At 37.6% G+C, this 24,635-nt stretch overlaps 2 protein-coding genes across 7 annotated transcripts in view; both read left to right on the top strand.

Annotated features, from left to right (window-relative positions):
* Nucleotides 1-16,550, top strand: part of LOC139970490 (uncharacterized) — a 31,083-nt gene extending 14,533 nt beyond the window's left edge. The window contains exons 8-18 of one of the 2 annotated variants that reach the window (XR_011794161.1): nucleotides 417-581; nucleotides 1,031-1,141; nucleotides 2,208-2,369; nucleotides 2,878-3,059; nucleotides 3,813-3,915; nucleotides 5,624-6,473; nucleotides 7,617-7,979; nucleotides 8,702-8,996; nucleotides 10,013-10,070; nucleotides 12,613-15,846; nucleotides 15,957-16,550. Coding sequence is in view for 1 of the 2 variants with exons in the window: in XM_071976246.1 (XP_071832347.1) it covers nucleotides 417-581; nucleotides 1,031-1,141; nucleotides 2,208-2,369; nucleotides 2,878-3,059; nucleotides 3,813-3,915; nucleotides 5,624-6,473; nucleotides 7,617-7,979; nucleotides 8,702-8,996; nucleotides 10,013-10,070; nucleotides 12,613-12,750 (2,427 nt within the window). In the remaining variant the exon portion in view is untranslated. Of the gene's footprint in view, nucleotides 1-416; nucleotides 582-1,030; nucleotides 1,142-2,207; nucleotides 2,370-2,877; nucleotides 3,060-3,812; nucleotides 3,916-5,623; nucleotides 6,474-7,616; nucleotides 7,980-8,701; nucleotides 8,997-10,012; nucleotides 10,071-12,612 lie in introns of both variants that reach the window. The other variant, XM_071976246.1, reaches the window with a different exon arrangement.
* A 6,309-nt stretch (nucleotides 16,551-22,859) lies between these two features.
* The window catches only part of LOC139972164 (ERO1-like protein beta), a 52,886-nt gene continuing 51,110 nt past the window's right edge, over nucleotides 22,860-24,635 (top strand). Inside the window, exon 1 of one of the 5 annotated variants that reach the window (XM_071979152.1) lies at nucleotides 22,860-23,302. In XM_071979152.1, the coding sequence (XP_071835253.1) occupies nucleotides 23,171-23,302 (132 nt within the window). In that variant the 5' untranslated portion in view covers nucleotides 22,860-23,170. The remainder of the gene's footprint in view (nucleotides 23,303-24,635) is intronic. The other 4 variants (XM_071979151.1, XM_071979153.1, XM_071979154.1 and 1 more) reach the window with 4 other exon arrangements.

Below are 24,635 nucleotides of genomic sequence, written 5' to 3'. Positions count from 1 at the left end.
GATGAATGAATTCAAACCCAGTTTCTGTCTTGAGAAGTATCAAGGTCACCTTTTAAACATCACATCACGTCCCATTACGTCACGTCAAACTAAGCGGCTGAATTTGAAGGTCTAGCACACAGACCATTATGAAAGTCAACCTTTCAAAGCAGCGAGGGAATCAGTGGAAAAGAATAAAGGCTCATCCATTTTGCATTTTTGGAGTTTAAACATTTCACATAGTTCTATTAAATGCACACAAATAGAGGAAAACGATTTAGAAATATTCCCTAGCATTGCATGAACGCTCAAGTTTGTTGGACTGTTTGTATATATCAAAATTGGACGGTTTTTAAGAGTAATATGATACGCTGGTTTTTGGAAGAAATGTCAAAACTATACCTTTGTCTGTTACACTTTTGATCTTTTCTCTTCAGTCCACCACTCAACTGGATTCTGCAGGAGTCTTACAGCACAAAAGCGGGGAATTTCAAACGAGGCAGAACCAGTCCAGGAACGTATCGTTGGATGTCGAGATGTCAAAAATGCTGCTCAATAATGTCGTTGATGATAATGATGATGATAATGGAAGCCAGCTACATGTGAGTTTGTTACATATATTCAGTTTATTTATGTCTCCTTCCAGTGGTTTGTAACTTTCCTAACATTTACAACATATGAAACAGCCCAGAAAAGACCCATCGGTACCAAGCTTTCACCCTTTTGGATGCTTTCCGACAGATTTCCGGCACTCTAGATGCCACTGACACCCTTACGGTTTTGCCGACCTGGAGAACTATTAATGTAAAATAATAACTAAGACATTCAAGCAGGATGTGTACAGAATGCAGTTTTTAATGAAATGAACTGCCAGGTGGCAGAATTAAACTGTAAAGCAATTTTGTAGAGAAGGGCTCCACTGGAGGAGTGGATAGTTTAGTTGGCAGAGCACAGGATCATTTTAATATTTGAGTTATTCTTTAGAATAAGAAGGGTTTTTTTTTAATATAATTTTTTTTATTCTCGTCTTCTGCCTTTGTTTTCTGTTTAGGTAAATAACTCCATGAATGCACCGCAACCACCAACCTCGGTGGAAGAGAGGCTGAAAAGTTTGCTGGAGATGCCCAACCCCGGTGGATACACAGATCTAGGTGATCCCCAGGTAAAACAATGATCTATTTTTCACTTTTCTTTATTGTGTTGTGTACCATAGGTTGGATGCTGTGGTTTGCTGTGTACCCTGTGCTGGATTCTGTATTGTGTTGTGTACCATGGGTTGGATGCTGTGGTAATGTTGTGTATCCTGTGCTGGATTCTGTTTTGTGTTGTGTACCATGGGTTGGATGCTGTGGTAATGCTGTGAACCCTGTGCTGGATACTGTGCTGTTCATGTACCATGGGTTGGATGCTGTGGTGTGTCATGTACCATTGTGTACCTTCTGACTAGCACTTTTAACAGAGAAATTGTTAATAGGCCCCCCATTAAAGACTTAATTGCCTATTTAGCAGAGTGCAACGTTTGTATTCCTGTGGTCACTTCATCTTTCCAGCCAAGTATTTGTTTTCCAATTCTTTGGTTGTTTTTCTAGCCTGCTTGTATAATTCTGAGGGTTTATTATAATAGCTTGCACCCCTGCCCCTTCTCCTCCTCATCCTCCTCCTCCACCTCCAAAGATTAATGATAATGATAGTATTCAATCTCATAAAGACAGCAGCTGTAATAATTGTTCAAGCCGGATGTTTTCAGCGATTCTCTGGTATCAAGCACTAATTGTCATAGAGAGCAAGGTTTGTGTTGTAATTAGTTTTTAATAACTACTGCTGTATGAATGAAGGATTTGTGTAAATGAACACTATTACCATTATATTTAATTACATATTATTATCTGGTACAGCTATGAGTGTGAATTCATTTGCAGGTCATGTATGCATATTTCAGATTTAATCTACATGATCAATATAATTTTAGCAGTAAAAGAAGACCAACAAGTGTTTAAATAATCAGTAATCTTACAAGGCCTTAAGGCCTAAATTTTTATATACACCATGTGGTGAAGATACACATGAGAGGGTGGGGGGTTGTTGTTTTCAATTAAATTTTGGTATTTTTTGCTCACCCTGTATTCCTTTCCTTTTAACTTAATTGTTGCAATGTTTGCCAGGTAGATAATTATCTGATGGACAGATTCATAAAGATAATTGCGATTCTTTTTTATCTTTCACACCAGGACGAAGGCGAATTTCTGGAATTGCCTCCCCCGGATGCTAGCGTGTATTTCGAGGGCGAGGATATCTTAGACGACGAAGACAGACTCCAAGCGATGCTAGAGGATCCTGATAATTTTGACGATTATCCAAAAGACTGGGATAGATACATCTCTGGCTACGTGGTAAGTTGATCGATTCAGTCAGACAGAGGTTGGAAAGTTTTTGCTGTAAACAAGTATCTAACTTTCATTTTAGAAGATGGGATAGATGAATTCAGTATTCTCTTATATATGTAGTGATATTTTGCAAACTACCAACTTTTGTAAAGTTTTTCTTCCGCCCAAAGTCCATCCCATTAGGTAGTTTGAAGTGGTTTGTCTCCGGACCCATTGTGTGGATTAGCCCCTACTAAATAGTCGATGTGGAAAGTCCCCGAGCATGATGACAAAAAATGAAGGAGCCGGAAATAACACCTCTTGATATGAGCTTCATTTACTGTCATAACTGGTTAACCTAAAAATTACATTTAATATCTTTATTTTTTTTAATTATGTATCTTATTTTGTGAATGCTCCTATTTGTCTTCCCGAATAACTCTTCTTTACGAGTAATTCAAGTAGTTGTGCCGATACTCTTTAAAATGAACACAATATCATCCAAGAATTTCCAACATTTCCTTACCTATTGTAGCCTTCCCATGCTACTGAGAAAAGAGAAGGTCCCAGGGCTCAAGTGATGTTAGAGAGGTCACCAAGTCCCAATGGTGCCTCTCGTTACCAAGAACCGTTCTTCCATGGGCCGCCAAGGGAACATTTAGGACCCTCCCAAGGAACCACCGCCCAAAGCCAGCCCATTCCTGGATACAGTAACAGGTAATATTGGTTTGTTAGTATCGGTTGCCTCTTTTTTGGTGTCAATTTCCACAAAACAAAAAGAAAATTCTTATGATGTGAGTGATCCCAATGAAGGATTTTAACTAATTACTGACTAACAACATCAAAAGTGGTAAACAAAGCATAATTACCCAAACAAAAATTGTTTGGAGAAAAATGATTGCTGCTGCCATTTGATTTTTTTATTTTCAGCTGTTTCACCAGTTTTCCTCAATATCATTTAAAACAAGAATACAGTTAAGCAAACTAATTTAAACACCTAACGTTTTCGTCCTCCAAATGAGTTTACACTTCAGTAGCAACAATTAATGGTTTAGTTCTTTGCTAAAAGTTTTTTTTAAATGGTATTAATGGCATACAAGATCCAAGTTTGAAACTCTTCTACTTTTTCATCAGCATGTAATTGAAAGTTGACCAGTCTAAGGAAGGAATTGCATTTCACTTTTCTTCTTCTTTTTTAAATTAATAATTTTATTTTTCCTGTTGTCTTTTTACCCCTTTCTTGCATCATTTTCTCTCTCATTATATTCTTCTTTCTCTTCTAATGAATATTTAAATTGTTGTGAAATCCCTGAGTATTTTTTCACATTTAAGTGATACAAGTAAACCGTTGCATAATTCAAGCATTTACGGGTCAAAGTTCATTATCAAACAGTGGAGCCAAATACAGAAGGGAATCGTCATTGTTTCTGATTTACAGACTAATTATCCTGTTCGTTAAATCCCTCCCAGATCTCAGTCGCAGCCTCTGCCTTCGTACTTAAACCAATCAGGAAGCATCGCTGGTGTCGTGTACAGCGAAGAAGAAGCATATCAAAATTACTCAGGACAAGAGGTAATAATTATATCCATCTACGGCAGAGATTTAAAGCAATAAATTGAGCTAAAAAATGTTATATTATTGGATTACTTTGTGTAAAAGTTATAATATAAGGACAAGGGGTAAGAGTTGCTCCATTTACCGCAGAGAATTAAAGCAATACATTGAGATAAAGTCTTATATTACTGGTTAACAATGTTATACTGAATCGGTGTCACGACAAGAGGTAAGATATGCTCCATTTATGGCAGAGAATTAAAGCAATATATTGAGATAAAGTCTTATATTACTGGTTTACATTGTTATACAGTTATAATGTTAGGACAAGAGGTTAGAGTTGCTCCATTTACTGCAGAGAATTGAAGCAATACATTGAGATTAAGTCTTATATTACTGGTTTACATTGTTATACAGTTATAATGTTAGGACAAGAGGTTAGAGTTGCTCCATTTACCGAAGAGAATTTAAGCAATAAATTGAGCTAAAAAATGTTATATTATTGGTTTACACTGTTATACAGTTATAATGTCAGGACAAGAGGTAAGAGTGTTCCATTTACCACAGAGAATTAAAGCAGTAAATTGAGATAAAGTCTTATATTACTGGTTAACAATGTTATACTGATACAGTGTCACGACAAGAGGTAAGATTTGCTCCATTTATGGCAGAGAATGAAAGCAATAAATTGAGATAAAATGTTATATTATTGCTCTTCACTGTTGGTGTACAGCTATGGTGCACTTACTTTACACAACCAGACAAGTTCCCCTGCAGTCACAAAACAGTCACAAAACAGAGAAATAAAATCCAAATATGGTCAAGAAGTAACTCTCTAATTAATATTCATGTGAAGGACGAACAATATATCATGGAATAGCTAAGTGTGATGAATTGGAATACAAACTAAAGCTCTGCTGTCATTTTTGTTGCCCAGACACATTTTTTTCCGTATAATATTACGTGCAAAATGCATTGAAAAGCTGTCAAATTTTGTACCTTTTTGGCAATTATTTGACATGAAAATTAACTAGTCAAGCTTATGAATTGAATTTAAATTTAAATTTTGAATTTGATTTTTGAATTTGACAATCATTAACAATCTCTTAGTACCAAAAACTGCTAAAATATTTTTAAAGTTTAGTTACCAGACAGTCTGTTCAACATTGGGGTGTGAATGTAGACATCAATTTCTGTGTACATAAAAGAACTTGAAATGGATGGTTCTATGGAATGTTGGCTCACAAAGTTGGTACAGCTTCAGAGAAATATTTTGAATGTACTTGAGACCCAGAAAGTGTATGTAATATCTTCCTGAAGAAGTTTTGTAACCTTCAAAAATATCAACAACATTAAGAAAATGTCACAAACATATATATATAATATATATATTACTGCCTAGGATTGCTGAACATTTGAACACCAATAATCCTATAACTTCACACAATGTTTGCTAAATGTTGTGCCACAATATAGATACATTCCTACAATAAGTTTTCAAAATGAAATAAAACTGTTAATAAAAGTAAGTTGGTCTGACATTTTGATCCTAGCAGGATCTTCTTCAAGTAACAGTAACAGAAGGGACAAAAACCTGCACAGAATACAGTTTTATAAGAAAACAGTAAAATAAGTTTTAAAGACACACCAGTATGGATGTTTAACAAGTCCTTAAATTAAGTACTTGGAGAGTGAAACTAGATCTGTTCTTGTTCTCTCATGATAGGGTATCCATCCTCCGGCCGTTAACGATGCATCATTTAACGAGCGACGACTGCCGACGTACCAGGACCACATGCAGAGGAGGGTCAACGGTTCGGTACAGAGACTCAAATCATCCGGATCAAGTCCGCATTCCAGTGGATACGACTCCAGAGGGCATGTATCACCTAGCATGTCCGGTCCCGGGCATGTGAGGTCCAAGGCCGAGCCCCCGCGTAACGGATATCACAAGCAGCGGCAGTTGGAGAGACCTCACTCCATGCAACGGCAGTATTATAATTCCAGAAACAATCAAAGGGAGCAGGATTTTATGAATAGCACCTTTCCTCAAAATCAGCCCAATTTTTATGAAAACAATGGAACTCCCCAGGAGTATGATCCCTACGGTGCCGTGGCGAGTACCTCTACCATAGATAATTATCGATATCCGCCCCAGACAAACCCCCCACCCTCCTCTGGGTATCCTCCAAACTGGAAGAGGCGCAGTCTCGGGGAGACGGCCTCGGATTTTACGCAGGACTACGAGATTTACTCCGGGTCTTCCCGTTCGCACACACCGACCCTGCCGGCGCTGTCCCCTACAGAGACGCCCCCCACGTCCCCACCGGTGCGCAACAAGAGCCGAGCCATCAGCGCCGACATGGGTCGAATTAATCTGAACTTTAGCAAGTCACCAAACTCTCAGCAGAGAAACAGGGAACACTCACGCAGTAAAAGGAGTAACGAAAAAAGGCCAAACCAGAGGAAGGCAGCGGAACCGAAGGTGACCGTGAAGCGAACAGGAGGCAAAAGCAAAAGGAAAAACTTGAAAGGTAGTAAACAGGACTCTCCAGAGAGCAAGAGGTCCCTCAGAGGTTTGTAATTATCTTGAAATGATCTCCTGTTGATGTTGTTAATTTGTTTTGTTTTTTAAATATTATTGTGATACTCATTGTAGTGCAGCTCATCAGCTTAAAAACTAAACAAGTTTTTGTTTCAAATGGAGCTGAAATATGAAACATTTCCAATTTTTTTGAATTTTTATAATAATAGTGAAGTAATGAACTACCTGCTAATTAAACATGTTTCGTTTGGTGAAAAACTCGAATAGGTTGTCTTACTTTGAACAATTGCTATCTAACGTTGAGTAGTAATTCTCATCATATTTTTGTTAACATTCGTGTTTTGTAAGGGAGATCACAGAGTTAAACTTGTTTCTACAAAAACCAGTTTTCTCAGCTTTTGCCCTTGCATTTTTTATTTCAATGACCTTTCCAATGACCTTTCAATAACCTTTTTATCAGTCCTTCCACATTTTGTTGGAGGCATTGTTGAACTGTTTAGACCTATGCCCCATCCATATCAATTTTCTTCCAAAATTGTTTAAATATTTGTCTGTTTTGGGTAACATTCTCAGTCCAAAAGTGTTATCACAAAAATTTGCTTGGTTAGTAAAAGCTGTTACAGACTTTGTTCGTTGTTCTGTCATCTTCATTAAAAGTCATAGCATAACATATGTCTGTAGTTCAGAAGAAGTGCTATATGTTTCATTGGCATGGTATGATTTTTATTCAATTCCTCACATACATCCCTTTGTCATTTTGTCATTATCAAACAATGATACCTTTGGTTGTAATAAACATGTTTGTACAATAAGTAGTTTAACATATCATCTGGGATGGAAGAAGGAAGGGAGGGGGGGGAGGGGATGTTAGGGGGATTTCAAATCCTGATGCAATGAAACAGTGGCTTTTCATTTGTGGTAGATCCACATTTTGTTTTTTTATTGTTGAGATATCTTGGGTCTTTTTAGTGATAAATACATTTCCAAAATGAGCAGAATCAGTCTATTCAAAAATTCAAAAATCCAAATTGCAGTAACTTGTAACCTTAAAAGTGCTTTGTGGTTTCCAATTCCCAAACTTGTTGCTATTAAGAACTGCCAGATTTTATTCCACCCTAACAGTTAGTTGAATGTCTCATTTAATTTATTTCACGACATTCCCTCTTCCTGGCAGCTCTACCATCCCTACCCCTCCATCGAGTCCAAGAGAGGTCAGAGGATACGGATTCCGACGACTCTTCGGATTTCCATCCCAAAGCGGATTTGTCTCGTCTCCGAAAGGAAGAAGCCGCGACATCGGTAAGAGAGGGCAACGGGGAAGAGGCGACGTCTCCCGCAACCAACGCCGGTAGGGATCATGATGGTGCTGAAATTGATACCCTGAGGGAGCAGCTCTCAGCTCTTGAGAACATGTACAAAGAGATGCTCAAAGTGGTAGGAGCAAAAAAGGCAGAGGGGAAGATCTCCTCTCCCAGAGGGAATTCTGGAAGCCTCAAGAAAGGTCCTGGTGTTGCACGGTCAGCCAGCAAAGTTAAACGTAAGTCTTTAACGAAACTACAGGTATTTAAACGACGTATCTTCGATTTGGTTTGTGTTACTTGTGTTTGATACTCTGTGTTCTTTGTGTTTACTCTGTGTTACTCTAACTGAGAGCTGTCTTATCTCTCCAGGGATGTTTTGATGGATGAAAAGTTCTTCCTATTTAAGTATCAAGGTATTAACCATTTATGAAATATTCTGTGTGCCCACAACTACAATGTTGTGCATAATTGCTTCATTTGCATATATTAAGCTTTGAAGTCAAAGTATTATTTGTACCTTATTTCCATTTTACTTGGCTATGTGCTTCTCTGTATAAATTAAAGTAACAGACTATGTCTTCATGTACCTTATATTGTTAGTCAATGGTGGTGTATTGAACCACCGGATTGTGGCAAATACAATCTCTAATTGCAACCTTAAAAAACAAAAAGATGGGTTGCAATTTGGTTGATTACCAACATGAAACCACAGTTAATTCCACCAATCAGATTTTCCTTGATTTTTCATTCATGTAATTTTATGGAATTACTCTGTAATCAAACCCATTCACAAAAGATTTCCTTTTCCTGATAATGTTGCGAATCGTATCTAGGACTTAAAGCTGATCATTCGATGTAAGCTTTGATATGCAGATTAGGCTAGGTATCTTAGGGTAGTGTTTGGAAGTTTTCTATACCTAATGTAATGGAGTCTCCACATTGTCTTTCATTCTTGTAGCCAATAGTTACAGGCCGTCGCTTAAACAGAGGGAGAAGGACGTCAAAGCCATAAACAAGAGATTTTCTCGGGTGGAATCCCACGTGGTGACCCTGGCCAGGAGCGTGGCCAGTCTGTCCTCCGAGCTGAGGTCACAGGGTCCTCTGGTCCAAGCGGTCGAAGATCTCAGGGAAGAGCTGGACCAGGTACAGGAACTTCACCTGTTGCAGCAGAGTGAGCTGTCGCCTTTAAGATCCCCTTACAGGATGTCTGCTCCATTAGCGACCAAACCGAAGAGTATCAAGAAACTGACAAAGTATGTATTCACTTTTCTGTTTTTGCATCTTTGATTTTTCGTTTATACTTTAGCTTTAAAAAGGAATTTTCTTAAGAGTGTTTGATGATTTAAACAAAGCTCATTGTTTGATTGTATATAGCTGTGTTTATTTTCAACGGTGTAGCCTCATTTGCGGAAGATAATGAAATCAGGACTTTTATTTGGAATCAGGAGTTTATTTTTACGTCCTGAGGTTTAAAAATGGGGGCAAATCTTTATAAAATGTCAAAATGTAAGTGTTATGAGAAAAAGATTCAGTGGAATATATATTTGTTGTTTGCTGAGATAATGTTCGTGGTTGCCATTTATCTGTTTGTCCTGCCACACAGATACTTGCAGACAAAATGCATTAGAAGTTTTTTGTCGCAATCGGTTTGTGACAGGTGTTTAATATTTATAGAGTGTCTGTGCACTTTGAAACAAATAATAAATATCCTCATGAGCAGGTTTATGCAAATGCTCAAACAGAGAGTTTCCCCGTGATCCAGGGAATTCTCGACAAAAGGTATTAAAATGCAAACAATGAAAGTGATTCCCAGAGCTGGCACGTTGTCACAGACTTCCGACCTGTTGACATTGGAGATTTGTTGAAAACATACGTGTATGCGTAATGTCAATTAAATGTCAAATGTCAAAGTAAAATGCAGTGTTCTGGCTAAAGTGCTAACTTTGATCAATCCCTTATTTAGATATTTATTTTTACATTCTTCAAATTTTGGTTTATAATTTTCCAAGTCAGTATCCTGTTTGTAGATTGTTTAACACAGGTGCTAGCTCTCGCTTCTGTTACGCTCAAAAAGTTTTGATGACTCTTTTATAAAGTAATTCAGAAACCTAGCAAAAACAAAAAAAGATTTATATGTCCTCTGAAAGTTTTGTTGACTATACTAAAAAATAGAACCAGTTTCAGTCAACTTTCTGTCCCATTGAGCAATAAATTAAGTTACTGATCAATCTCGCAATGCAATTGCTTCTTGATTATTTTCTGTTTTCAGATTCTTCGGTGAGGAACCTCCTCTCCTAACGCTCTTCCTGACCGAGTTAGGCTACGACGTAAGTGCACGTTCGATTTGTATTTTAATGTAAACATTCTCTCCAGTTCTGCCGATTAATGCAGCATCTCTGAATCGAACTGTCTCGAAAATACTGACCAAACTCAACACTTTACTTTAAAGTGTTAGATTTTGTGCCCTAGTCCTGTTCTCACAATGACAATTCTGCTCTTTAGTTAATTTCTTATGGTTTGACTTTTATAGAAATAAAGATGAAATGTTTATGTTTGCATCATTACTTTGGCTTTATCTCATCAATAAATACATTACAAAGGTAACGAAAAGTGTCTGGGGCAACATTGATGGAAAATGGAATAGAATAGAAATTTTTGACTCATCAACAAGCGAGAGTTTGCAGAGTACAAGATCGTCATGGAGATTCTCTGTGTTTGATCAATCGCAGGCGTGTATTGAAAGAATTTCTCTGCAGTTTGCGATGAATGTTTTGCAAAGTTTACATCCAATGAGACTAGAAGACCTTAAGTGTGTTATCGCAGTTTTTCAGAATACCTCTGCTATAGGTCATGCATACCTACAGTGTCCATGGCGTGATCGTAGTTCACAAGCCTCCGACAAATTATTTTGTATTCAAATAAACAAATTAAATTTGAGATGCCAACAAAGTCAGTTCTTAATGTGCCCATATTTCAAGGTTGTCAAAAAGATTAATCCATGCCTACCATCCTCGACACATAATAGTCATTCAAAACCCTCACACAATCTCGCTGCTTGTTTTGTATCAGAAGGGGGGAAAAAAAATCAACATTTAGCTGGGGTTAAAGTAAGATTTATATCGGAGGAATTTGCATTTCATTTGTAACTTTGGTCTATGTGACATTGAATATCCTTCAATCCTGTTCAGACTTCATTTAGTGAAATCAGGTATCATAAAAGTCAAAGTTAACATTACTACAAGAGAATTGAATAGTCTTGGGTATGGTTACTATTAGTGTTTACACGGGTCCAAAAATCGGGAACCGGGTACCCGAGGGCCGTTACCCGTCGGGTATCCGGGTACCCGGAAAAAATGTGTTTACCCTTGTGTATCACGATTTTCAAGAAATTACATATAAGATGCTGTAATAAATGCATTATATTCTCTACTGACAATGTTTTCATGTTCAAATACGTAGGTGTAAGATAAGGTATTAAACCTCCCTCAATAATTTTTATTTGCTTGTTTCTTTCATTAACTTGTTAATAAATTAATTATTTAATTATAATTAGCATTACTACTAACATCGCACTGCCGCCGCTGCTTATGCTAGCTCGTGCACGCCTATTGGATCAAACCATATAAATATCCAATTTAGCTCTTAAACAGTTTTTAATACTACTACTATCTACTATACAGGCCCAGGGTTCGCATTAGCCGCGAGATTGCGCGATTCGCGCAATTTGATCGCATTTGCAATAAACGATTAGTAAAAAGCCACTTGCGATTACTATTTTTTAGTTATCCCGTCTATAATCCATAAACATCGCGTAAAATTCCTTGTCAGCCTTTCCTTCTTTGAAATAAACGAATGAATAAATAATAATTTCTTCCACATGGTAGCCTAACACAACACTAAGTCAATGAGAAATCTAGCTAAGCCTAACCATCTATGTATTTGCTGGAGTTGTGACGCAGTTATAAGACATCCATGGAATACTTTCGTTATTGCTGTTACGTTCGACCACGGGTTGCCTAACACCACACTAAGTCAATGGGGGTAGTCTAGCCTAGCCATCTGTTTATTAGCTGAAATTGTGACGCAGTTATAAGATATCTATGGAAAGCTTTCGTTATTGCTGTTATCTTCGAACACATGGTAACCTAACAACACACTACGTCAATGGGAAATCAGCCTAACCATCGGTTTGCAATTTTTTTTTAAACAATCACACTGCGTATGATTCGGGTAATAAATTAGGAACCGGGTAGTATCGCGTCGAGCTCGTTATTGCTGTTATCTTCGACCACATTGTAGCCTAACACCACACTAAGTCAATGGGAAATCTGCCTAACCGTCGGTTTGTCAATTTTTTTTTTTTTTTAAATCACACTTTGCTTAGGATTCGGGTAATAAATTAGGAACCGGGTAGTATCACGTCGGGCGGGTACCCGGGTACCCGGATAACCCGTGCAAACACTAGTTACTATACACCTCCATTTACCGGAATAGTATCGTACATTTGGTAACCAAAATAGCAAACTAAATTGTCCCAATTTTGTGACGTTCTCAAATATCAGTCTTTTTTAGGATACTCAAAACTAGGATACACAAAGAAAGTATGCAATTTGTACTGATCATTATGGATGACGTTTGAGGAGCATTGTATATTCATTTTCAACATGCAAATATGATTATCTCCACAAGCTTGGCAGAAAATACTATTCAGAAACGTCCAAAATTTTCTTCAAAGGGGTTGGAGGGACACAATGTCCCACTTTCCAACCACAAGAAATAGGATAAGCCTAGTCTTTCCGCAGATAAGTAAATTTAAAAACCATTTAATAACATCAAATTGATTTTTTTATTTCCCTCTCCTTGCAACAGAAATATTCGTCGGTCTTTGAAAAAGCAGGGGTGGGGTTGCAGGAGCTGCCATACCTCACTGGGGAACAATTGGAAAAGCTTGGGATACCCCTGGGACCAAGGACCAGAATAATTCAAGAGTCTCAACTCATGGTTTGAATGCTAAGCTTGGGGCACCCCTAGGGCCGAGGAGCAAAATAACAAGAGTCTCAACTCATGGTTTGAAAACTAAGCTTGGGGTACCCCTAAGACCGAGGAGCAGAATAATTCAAGAGTCTCAACGCATGGTTTGAATGCTAAGCTTGGGATACCCCTAGGACCAAGGAACAGAACAGTTCAAGAGTCTCAACTAATGTTTTGAATGCTAAGCTTGGGATACCCCTGGGACCAAGGAGCAGAACAACAAGAGAAAACTCATGGTTTGAATGCTAAACTTGGGGTACCCTTAGGACTGAGGAGCAGAATAATTCAAGAGTCTCAACGCATGGTTTGAATGCTAAGCTTGGGGTACCCCTAGGACCAAGGAACAGAACAGTTCAAGAGTCTCAACTAATGTTTTGAATGCTAAGCTTGGGGTACCCCTAGGACCAAGGAGCAGAACAACAAGAGTAAACTCATGGTTTGAATGCTAACCTTGGGGTACCCTTAGGACAGAGGAGCAGAATAATTCAAGAGTCTCAACTCATGGTTTGAATGCTGCAACAACTGTCTTTTTTAGAACCACTCAATGTTGACATTGTGCTTTGAAGAGGGATTATCTGGTGGCAGAATCAAAATTGTATCTGTCCAAAATTTCTGTTTACATTTTGCATGGGTATGTGGCAGAGTATACCCCAATGACACATTTGATTGCATATGTATGAACAAAATATTTTATTCACAGGCTAATTAACATCAATATCTAAAGTTCCACACGTGTCAATGCTGACGTTCTAAAACAAAGCAACTTCACTTTAATTGTACAGACTTCAAAAGTCGGGTTATCTACTGGCTAAATGCAGGTGTAATTTTACTGTTTGCCAGTAGAATGCAACAAGGCACTGGCATTTTTCTGCCAGTAGAAATTAAGAACACACAGTTACTTGGTTAGTAGGTTTACAAGTCGTTAGTCAGGTATCTGCACGATTTCTGTACCTAACATAAACCCTTGAATAACTGTTGATTATCAACAAATATGTTTGCGTGGCTGTCATAACCCGGTTACAAAAGCTGATGTGCATGAAAATGCCAGCAAAAGCTTCAATTTAGCCAGAAGAACTTTTATGCACTTGCACTTTTTAGCTTTAGTGGCAAAAATTGTAAACTGCTAAGCCCTGTGTATGATCATCACAGTCCAGTGACTGAAGTTTTGCCTTGTAGAGTAGTTGTGGGCTTTTTTAAGCATTAGTTACAATTAATTAAATTTACCTCCAAATTAGACACAAATTATTGAGAAATAGTATTTACATACCAGTATTATTCTTGTCTTCCATATAAGCTTAACAAAACATCTGCCATCAAACCATTCCTTTAGTGTCTGTCATGTTTTTAACGATTTCAACATTATTGATCTTGTTATCATTAAAGTTCTCTTTCTTCAGTAACGTTAACATTGTACCATCATCACAACCATGCAAATATGTAATATTCTATCCGTCCTTAAATTTCCGTCCATTCAAATCATGGGAATTCCGAACCACACGGTTATTTTCAATATCTGTCGTGTTTATACAAGGTAAAACTGTTAATTTCAAACATAAAAATTGAAACTTTCATAAAGGTTTTGCTATTTATACTAGCAGGATTGGTCAACTCTGAGGACTATACTACAAACTTGATGAAGTAGATCTATTTTTACATCGATACAGTGGGCTTCAAAAAAGCAGAACACTTTAAGTAATGAGAGGAAACAACAAGAGTAAAAAGAAACAGAAAATCTTAGCGTATCTCAAAATATACACAAAGCTTGTAAAATATAAATGAAATAACACACTAAGGTAAGAAGGGGTAATAGTCGTTACTATAAACACCATACCCATGGCAGATTGGACCTTTTGTGAGGCTGCCTAGTTTGATCATGCCTTCTGATGTAGATTAATAAACTACCACCACTGGTTGGTATATAGTTATATTCCCATATAAAGTGCTCTAGTGTATTTGTTGAAACCAACTTCTTCTTTTTTCATGTCGCAGTGCTGTTGTGACTAATACACAACATCAAATTTACTTCCAAAATCATTTTTTTTATTTTTTTTATTTTTTTTATTATTTGAATTTACTATTCTTAATTTTATTTATATAAAAATGTACTTGAGAAGTTATTTGTAGAAATTTGGACTTTTGCATACTTTTGTAATATTTTTGTATATTGTTTGTTACAGAATTTTCTTTGTTTATATTAGGGTTAAAATATTAATGCAAACTTGATGCCTTGCAATTAGAGACACCTTGATGAATTTTATATCAGAAAAAAGTATCTATGGAGCTACCAGACATGAGGAAGTGGATTATTGTTTATATAAAGAATCAATGTTAGCTGCGCATAGATTACATTAATGCACAGTGTATTATGTTAAGAATGTCTGCATCAGCAGATTTTCAAGAACTGATGAATTATGGTCCATCTTAAATTCTTGTAAGTGTGCTACAAGTGATTTCAATTTGGTATTTTGCCAAGAAATGTTAATTTTTTGTTAATATTTTTCCATGTTAATATTTTTCCAAGAAATGTTAATTCAAAGTGTGGCCATTACTATAGACAGATATGATAAAAACTCGAAACGTCCTATCTGGAAAAGAAACTTTGAAAATATTTTAGGGTTGGGGGTGGAGGAGAATGCCTTGTGGAAAAACATTCACTTGTATTTTTTTGGGGGCTTTATTTGGGGCGGAGGGATATGGGGGGGGGGGTTAAATGTGTGGCCTTCTATATGTGTAAAATTCGAAAATTATCAGAAAATAACATAACTTTTATCACTATCTTTTGTCTTTTTCTTCCCTCTACAAGCCAAAGAAAACTTCAGTCCACTTTAAGGGGACACATACTCAAACATCATCTTTTGGTTATATATCGCAGAGATCTTCCACACACAGATAAGAAAAAACTTGGGAGATACCCATAGTTTCAAAGTCTGTACTGTAAATTTATGATGTGATGGAAATGACGAGGATCTCAAAACCGTTTTACTTTTCTAGTGGTTTTCGCTTTTGATATTTTCAGGTAGAATGTTATCAATGTTGACACTAAAACCAATGACATCATTAGTTCATGTTAAGGTCCTCAATACTTTTAGATTCAGCTTTTTTTCGAACCCCATCTTGGTTACAAAACATAGCCGAAACTAAAGAAATTACTGAAACCAATAACACCATTAGTTCATGTTAAGGTCCTCAATACTTTTAGATTCAGCATTTTTCAAACCCCATCTCCGTTACAAGAAAATTAAAAAATTTTCATAAAAAATAAAGAGAAAGATCAACAATTGAAGCGCATGAATCTCGATGATGTCATAGGTGGACTTGATCAAGTCTTCAGCCTTGTGTGTGAAAGGAACATTAAATCTGTGATATCTCACAAAAAGAATGACATTTTCTTCTTAACTATTTGGGGAAGTTTTTTGTGATTATTATATCAGTCAACATCGACCAATTAATATTTATTGGGTATGTGTCTTCTTTCCCTAACTCAGGTACATTAATGATGATGATGATGATGATGTATATTAATGTAAAAGATATTTATGAATTATTTTCATTACTCCTTCTCCTTGGTCTGCAACACTAACTGATTGGTTATTATCAAATATTTCGAGTAACAGCAGATGATGCTTCTCTATGAATTTAAAATCAATTATCAGTTCAGTTTTAGAAACATTCCTTTACATTAATCACCTTTGTATACGTTGAAAATATAAAACTTACTTTTGCATCAATGTACAGATACTTTGCAGATTTTTACACAAGAATTATCTTCAAGCCATTTTGTCAGGTTTCTTCTCTTTCCTCTTTTTGGCTTACGGGTCGGGGTGAGGTGGGATAGGATGTGTTTTGGCTTATGGGTTGGGGTGAGTTGGGATGGGATGGGGAGAGGAGTTATGACCAGTGACATTTACTGGAATTTTAATTGGGGCAGGGGGGGTGGGAGATTCAGAATTTCCATGACTACTTTGGGGAGGGGTCTCGATCATTATAGGAAGGCAATAGCGAATAAAGAAGTTTATAGGAGGGGTCCTGCCCTGGGGTTGTTGATGTTGATTCCCATGTACGGGAGTCCGGTGTTCTCACGACCCCCCCTCCCTAGACAAGTAATATTAAACACATATCAAATGATGCATTCTGCGGCATATTTTGACTATTAGGTAGGTCTATAATTAGGTCTAAACACAAGGTTGTGTCAAATAATTTATTGAATTTTTGTGTAAGATTGAAAATGAGTGTAAGTTGGAAACGCATCCGCCCCCCCACACCCTTAATCCGCGCATGTAATATGCAACACCGAGTCGAACTTAGTGAAACAAACACATTTTGTGTTCTATAAACTTGTGAGATTTATCGCTTGTGAAGTTGTCCCTGCTATGATGTTGGTGAACTAACGTAACATGATTTTTTGGGGGGCATATCCCCCTCTAGAGGTGTGTGTACAAAATTGTGGCAAATGCACCGCCAGATTCAACTACTTCTGGTTTTGGTAAATGTTGGTACACTTTTCTATGCTACTCATTACCAAACTACTATCAATGTTCTTGAATACTGAAAAAGGACAGGTCGGTCTCACTTCCACTCATCTATCTAGCACTAATTAGGCGATATCATAGCCTATGAAAAGAAGATTATAGTCTTTAATCGCTTCATGAATGACCCTTTTTTTCCCTTCCTTCTATATATATATATATATATATCGTGAACTATAATAATGGCCATCATGGTATCCTTACAAGGATCAATGAAATGTGTTGGTCAAAATGACAATGTAATCATGAATATTCAACTTCATGTAATCAACGTTTCAATGTACAGTAGCAGCACGTCATAGAAACGCAGAAAGTGTAAACCAACCATCTTTGCAAGTCTTTACGTCTTCAAGTCCTACAACATTACAATATATTTTACAATAATAATAATACAAATAACAATTGTGTTTTTGTGAATGAGATCAGCTCGTAGTTTCATGACCAGGTTTTATCTTGGATCAGAAAGGTGTTTCTCGCCTATATGACTCCATTACTACATGTATTGTACTAATGCCAACTATATCGACTCTTGTTTATTGCATAAATCAAACTTATGTACTCGAATCCAAAGAGTACTCATATTTGCCGAGTTGGATTCCACAAGGCTGTACTCGGACACTGGTACTTGGTACTCGAATCCCAAACAGTTGTAGGGACCAGTGGTACTTGTTGCTCGGAAACAATACTCAACTACAACGCCGTCCTTTGCATTTTCAAGCCGTATGATTGACGGGCCTTTTTAGCGGTGCCCCCTTCCCCTCCCCCTCCCCCTTGAAACTAAGTATGACTACTCTTCCTCCCCCTCCACAGAAATCTCAAAGTGATTTTACCGTTTCATTTGGGTCACTTGATAATCAACATTCGGCCAGATTTCTTCAAGCAAATTCAGCAAGTCTTCATTTTTCTGATTCGACTGTGCAACTATCTAATCCTCACATGTAATGTACTAGACTGGACAACAACTTCCGACGTATTTCAATATATTTGGTGGATGTTTCCCTCGACACGTGCCGTTTTGCATGAGTGATGACGCAATATATAGGCAATGCCAGAGATGAAACGTGATACTTGACTGTTTTTGGAGGGGGTGGGGAGGGCGCTGTGGGGGGTATTACGACGGAAAGTGTCATAGATTCAAAAGGTGGGTCGCAAACATCTCCCATGAACCGTAATGTCCACTGTTTTACTGATGACTTTGTTTTCATCAATTTCATTAATATCCTACAGCAAGAATGAGTGTTGTATATAATAGCCTTTATACGTGCATATCTCTTCACGTCGGATGATAACCAAAAAACAACTAATGTACGTTAGGATCGTGTATGTAGGCCTACTGATGATAAATCCACTTTTATGTACCTTACAGCTATACGGAGGTTTCCTGTACCAATATAGATTTGCATCTTTCTTTAATTGAAGTAAAGCACGCGATATATGTTGATCTATTGTATTTTCAAGAGAGAGAGAGAGAAAAGCATAATAGACCACTTAACATCTCCTGAATAATGACGAAAAAAATTGATTTAGTTTGCTGAAAGTGTAAAGAGGCTATAAAACGTCATGAATCGCATGATTTTATTGCTCAAGGGTCTAGAGATGAATTTTATGTTTTTCTTTATGAATACAAAGTACATATCAAGTGGTTTACTACTACAAGGTTGTTGAAAGAATGGACATTAAAACGTTCTGTAATTAATATCTCCATTTCCTTTTGATCCCCTGACTATAATATGTTACTTTGAAATTGCATTGTCTGTCAGGCAGAGTTTTTGCTTGCTTTTGAACAGAGTAATATTTACATTATATAGTTTTCTGTTTGCATACATGGATATAAAGAAACGTTAGCCCGTATTGTATCCTTGCCTGAGTTGGTTGAGGAAGACTTAACTCTTATATTATGTATATATGTATCAAAAATCAATACTCCTTCCTCCATGCGTACAATGTATAGGCTTTACTAGTCGAACTGGCAATAATGATTCGGCAGAATTGATTATTTTAGTTTGTTCTTTTAGAGTCAATTATGTTATACTGAAGAAACTGATTTGTTTGGGGTTAGGAGGACAGCTTCCTTGCGTCTTATAAGATTGCCATTTGTTGCCTCAATTGAAATAGGTTTATGCACAGTATGTCAACTGAGCAACCAAGTAGCTCTGTTTGATGGAGAAAAAAATGTTAGGGCTAGCCTAATCCTAACTATAAAATTTCGAGACCCTCTGGTCAAAAGCAAAGATACATCACGCACGCCATCTATAAAGAAAGATTCCGGTATATTAGATACACGTGTGCCAAACATTGCACTACATTTGTAGAATCTGTACCTGTATGTTAATATTGAGTTGTGCATTTGCATATCAGTATATAAGTTAGAGCACGCCGTCTGCTCTTCCTTGTTCACCCTGTCTCTCCATCCGCCAACATGTAATATTGGACATCGCTTCTCGGCCTCTTTGGCTAAGATCATGTGTAGTATCTGTTCCCTTTCGAGGCGAATGGTGATGCACACCCGACTATGATCACACAGTCACAGTCCCGATGCAAGGGGACTGGGGTTGAGAGCGGATCAGTCGTTCGGTAGTTTGGTTTTCGGGCCCAGGTTCTTTCATGTGTGACTTTTCTTAAAAGTATCTTGGACATATCGACCTTTATCTGTCCTGTACAGTTTGACTATGTTATGCAATAAAATAAAATAAGAAGTTATACTCACCGTCGACTGTTCTATTTCGGATTGCTCAAAGATCTCAGTATTTAAGGGAGACACGGCACCGGATCCAAGACTACAAGAGACGCACCATACCAACGCCAAAGCATTACAAAACAACGACGTGCTTTGGACCCTATAGATTTTCGATCTACACGGATCGGGGAGGAATTAGTCTTTCTTCACACTATTCAAAGCTCCGACCATCATGCCTGCTGGAGAATATATGGTTGAATTAAAGAGATATTCCGGTGGCTGAAGTTACTGGTTTAATACAGATAATGCAAATTTGCTGTTTTTTTGTTAGGTCAAACACACATGCTCATAGACTTTAGTGTGGCGAGTATATAACAACTTTAAATGTGGTGGCATTTTATGACTACATCTTTAACAACAAAGTGAATGACGTCATATACGACTGAAATGTTTGATTTGTTTGATAAAACTTAACTCACTTATTCACAGAGGAAAGTTCTGCATGAAAGTTTAAACCTTATAATAGAATAATAGAATTGCAGTTTCACTCAATTTTGGATAAAAATTTGATATATCAAAATTGGATATAATATAGCTGATATTGTTCATTATTTTATGTTTTTGTTTTGAGCTATTGTGAGATAGTGACAAGCTATATACACTCTATATATAGTAATGTAGTGTACTAGCACGTGACTCCAAACACCATATATCATTACCCTGAAGGAATGCAAATCTACATATTCTTATCGGCGTCCCACGCGTGTGTATACATTGTGTTGGAGACGACAATGAGATTATCGAACACAGACAGGTCCTTTAAAGCAAGAACGGATTTCTTCACCTTGATCCTCGGGTCCTTATGAGAAAGACAACATACAAACGCTGAGATCTACTTATATGTGATATCGTCTTAATTTTAGCTATAACCCGCAGATAACTCCCCCCCCCCCATCCCACTCCCGTTCGCCATGATCATCTCTCTCAATTTGAAGTCATTCGTTCCATAAATTAAAAAATTAAATGGTCCATGACGCTTTCGTTTACATCAGTTAGTAGTCAGTTCCCTAATTTAACTAATTTGTTCAAGGGATACTCCGGAGATGATAACTTTGAAAGGTAATTGCACTCAAGTTGGAAATCATATGCTGATAACAAATGAAACATTGCAAGTCTTATTTCACACTCGCAGAAAAGGGTTAAAAATAACCCAAAACCGAAGGGAGGATTGACTGCGTAATTGAATGGGAGGATGCCTGCATGGGCAGGCGCGTAGCCAGGAATTTGCCAAGGGAGGGGCGAAACTGTAGATCTGGCATTGCAAACTATCTAAGCGTAGCGCCACCATGATTGGCGCGAAGCGTACAAGAAAATTTTGGCTTAAAATTCCTCCCAGATCGCTGGAAATGGCACTTCCCAGGCCTTGTAAGTTGCATCTTAGCATTTTCTCTTTTGAAAATACTAGCGATATCATAAAAACATTAAAAAAAAAATATGCTCAAGGGGGGGGGGCGGCTGCCCCCTTCGCCCCCCTTGGCTACGCGCCTGTGCATGGGCATACTGTTGTGCTTCGGTAGGTCAACTTAGGTGAAAAGTCGAAAAAGTCAAGACACTGTACTTTTGCCAGTACGTGTGTGCGAAAATGACTACATGGACGAAAACCTCACACACGGTTACAACTGAAATATTTAATCACATTTTATATGCCTCAAATGACTGATACTTCTGTGATTCGTTTTCCTCAATGAGAAAAATCACATTTATTCAACTCCTCCATGATATTTACTATCTTGATATTTGTGTAATTAAAGATCTTTTCATTGTCCCTCACAAGACAAACAAATAGTTCGCTAATAATGTGCATACTTAATTGGAGAAGGAAAACAATAGATTGAAATCAAATAACCTAGTAATCGGCCTCCCAACCCTCATCCCATTCTTTTCGATCCTCGGCGATCCCAGGACGACACACGATGTACGGTAGCCTATAGATTGAAACAGGGAGATGAAACTGAATCAAAATTAGAAACTTTTTCGATCTTTTCACATCCCTCCCGCTAACAGCTTTGACGCAATAACAAAACTAAAGGCCGGGTCACATCTGCTCGATTCAACACGCGATTCAACTCGCAACTAAAATCACGCGAATCAGAAAAGTTGCTTCTAAGAAGTTGCGCTGATTAGGACATTGCTCTATTGCAAATCAACCCAAATTGACGGCGCAACTTTTATTGCGCAACAAGTTGACACCCGTGTCTAACTACGCGATTCAACCTTCAATTGTATTGCGAGTTGAATCGCGTGTTGAATCGCGCAGATGTGACCCGGGCTTAAAAGATCGTATTACTGTTTATTTTCAATGTATCTCCCCTACACTAGTTAGTTATAGTAAAATTCACTTAACGTACTGGCGTATTCCTGAACAAACCATCCAGTAAGTTACACGTAGCATAAGCAGATATGTGTCATATTTTCATTTAGTCTATTAATTATTGAAATGTAACCTAATAGCTTACCGTCACCAACAGTTATGACGAGAACGTATACTTTACGTGTATAAAACTTCATTGAGAAACAGCATTAAACCGCTTTAGTTCTAAAAGGATCAATTTATGTACAGTTGTAGAGTTGATGCCAATCAGACCAGATATTACGCAATGCCCAGATCGAGCACATTGTCAATGAGAAACTTCACGCGAGATACGAAAATATGTAGACATATGTTGAGTAGAATAATTGTTTATGAAGCAGTATGAGCATAACACCTCTTTTAGTGCTTTTTTTTTATTGATAAGCCAGTTATGTGTTAATTGAAGAAATTATTGACTTGTAGTTAAAAATGAGAAAAACTTGGTTTCCTTTTTATTAAAAAAATCAGACCACAAACTTTCATAGCCAACCGTGATATGCGTTATCTGTCATTTGTTGACAAATCCTGGGATAGTACGTGCATCATGCTCATCACGTAAACTCGGAACTTCGCCGGGAAATATTACAGTAGCACTATAGTAATGTTATAGTATCCCAACGTATCCCGGTACGTATCACCACGGAGCGGACTACCACACTCGGGAACGAGACTATATACTGATAGGACCATATGTCCTTTCCTACCTTGGTTCTAAATATTATCTTATAACGCGCAGAGGAGAATTTGTCACCACATGAAACTAAACTGAATTGTAGTTTTGAGATGCAGAAATACGCAACTGTTGTGTGTGTTGTATGTACAGTCCTCTCAGCACTGCTTGTACAGTTATCACAGCAAGAAGAATCTCTCTTCAAAATCAACAACAGAAGCACCGTTGATCCTTGCTTTTGCGAGGTGAGTAATTGGGCCAGTTAGTTGTAATGCAAAGTCTGTCATGAATGGTTTTTGTTCTCACGGATGAGAACAAGTTTGATTACCTTATGCCGCGATAACCCGTGCTTGCAGGCTACAATTAAACTAGGCCTAGCCTAGGCCTAACTTATCTAGTCTACAGTAGGCCTAGGCCAAGTGGAAGTTGGCCCTACAATGCCGAGACCTAAATCTACTGTATTTAGGCTTAAAGCAAAGGGCCTTGATGCATTTACTAATTCATGAATTGTGTGTACATTAACGTCTTGTCTCGTACTATGCAAACACCAACTATTGGTTATCACTGCACAGGGGACTACATGCAACATGCACCAGCCTAATAGTAACAGAGAGAAAACATCTCGGGTCCACTCTGATGATCAGTCTTCAGACTATAGGCATTCCAATCTGGAATTTGTTCTTGGCCAAAAAGGCCACTTAAAAGCATCCACATTTAACACTAAGGCCTACTGTAACTTTAGAATCCGTACCATATGAATGGGAAAGCGTACTTCGAATCGGCAGAATAACAACTGTATAATCCGGTTAGGATTAGGAGATAGAAGAACGGGAGGTGGAGATAGGGAGTGATTACATGAATGTGGGAGAGAGATAGTAAGCAGGATATGGATTAACAGAAATGGTCGAATGGTACGGACTCTAAATTGCACTAACATGTCTGTAACTAAAACCGTTAGAAGATGACGATCTGGTGCGATAGTTGGTAATTTTAACAAAATCAGGGACTGGTACTGGTAGAGCCACTAAGTTGTTAATTGCCTTATGAAACAGCTTGAATCGTGAATTAAGCCGTCTCTTCTGTTAGGTGTAGGCTAGCCAAGTTGTTGAAGAAGGGTTGTCACACTAGTTTACGACAATATAGTCCTTGCACACAAATCTAGCAGCTTTACGCTGGACCATTTCCGCTGTTTTAATGTTACCTGTTTTCTGTGGATCCCAAACTAAGGAGGAATATTCCAGACAAGGATGAACTAAAGAGTTACATGCAGTTACTTTAGTTTTGGTATCACAATGAAAGAGATGTCTATGCATCAGGCCAAGAATTGAAGGCCTCAGAAGCTATAAAGTAGTCCAAGAAAGATTACCAGTAAGATATGAGTGTTCTTTTACCACTTTGAGGGGAGTATCATAAATTACATACTGGAACTGAACAATTTTATATTTTATTTGTAACAAACATTGAGTTGCATTTAGATTCATCTGCCAAGTCTTACTCCATAATGAAAACTTATCCTTGTCTTGCTGGAGCATGCAAAGTCTGTCGTCGATGGAATTGATGGTACTGTACGATACAAAA

The sequence above is a fragment of the Apostichopus japonicus genome, chromosome 8, assembly GCF_037975245.1.
Source record: "Apostichopus japonicus isolate 1M-3 chromosome 8, ASM3797524v1, whole genome shotgun sequence".
Classification (NCBI taxonomy): domain Eukaryota; kingdom Metazoa; phylum Echinodermata; class Holothuroidea; order Aspidochirotida; family Stichopodidae; genus Apostichopus; species Apostichopus japonicus.
The sequence above is the reverse complement of the archived record's forward strand: the minus strand, read 5'-3'. Positions and strand labels throughout refer to the sequence as shown.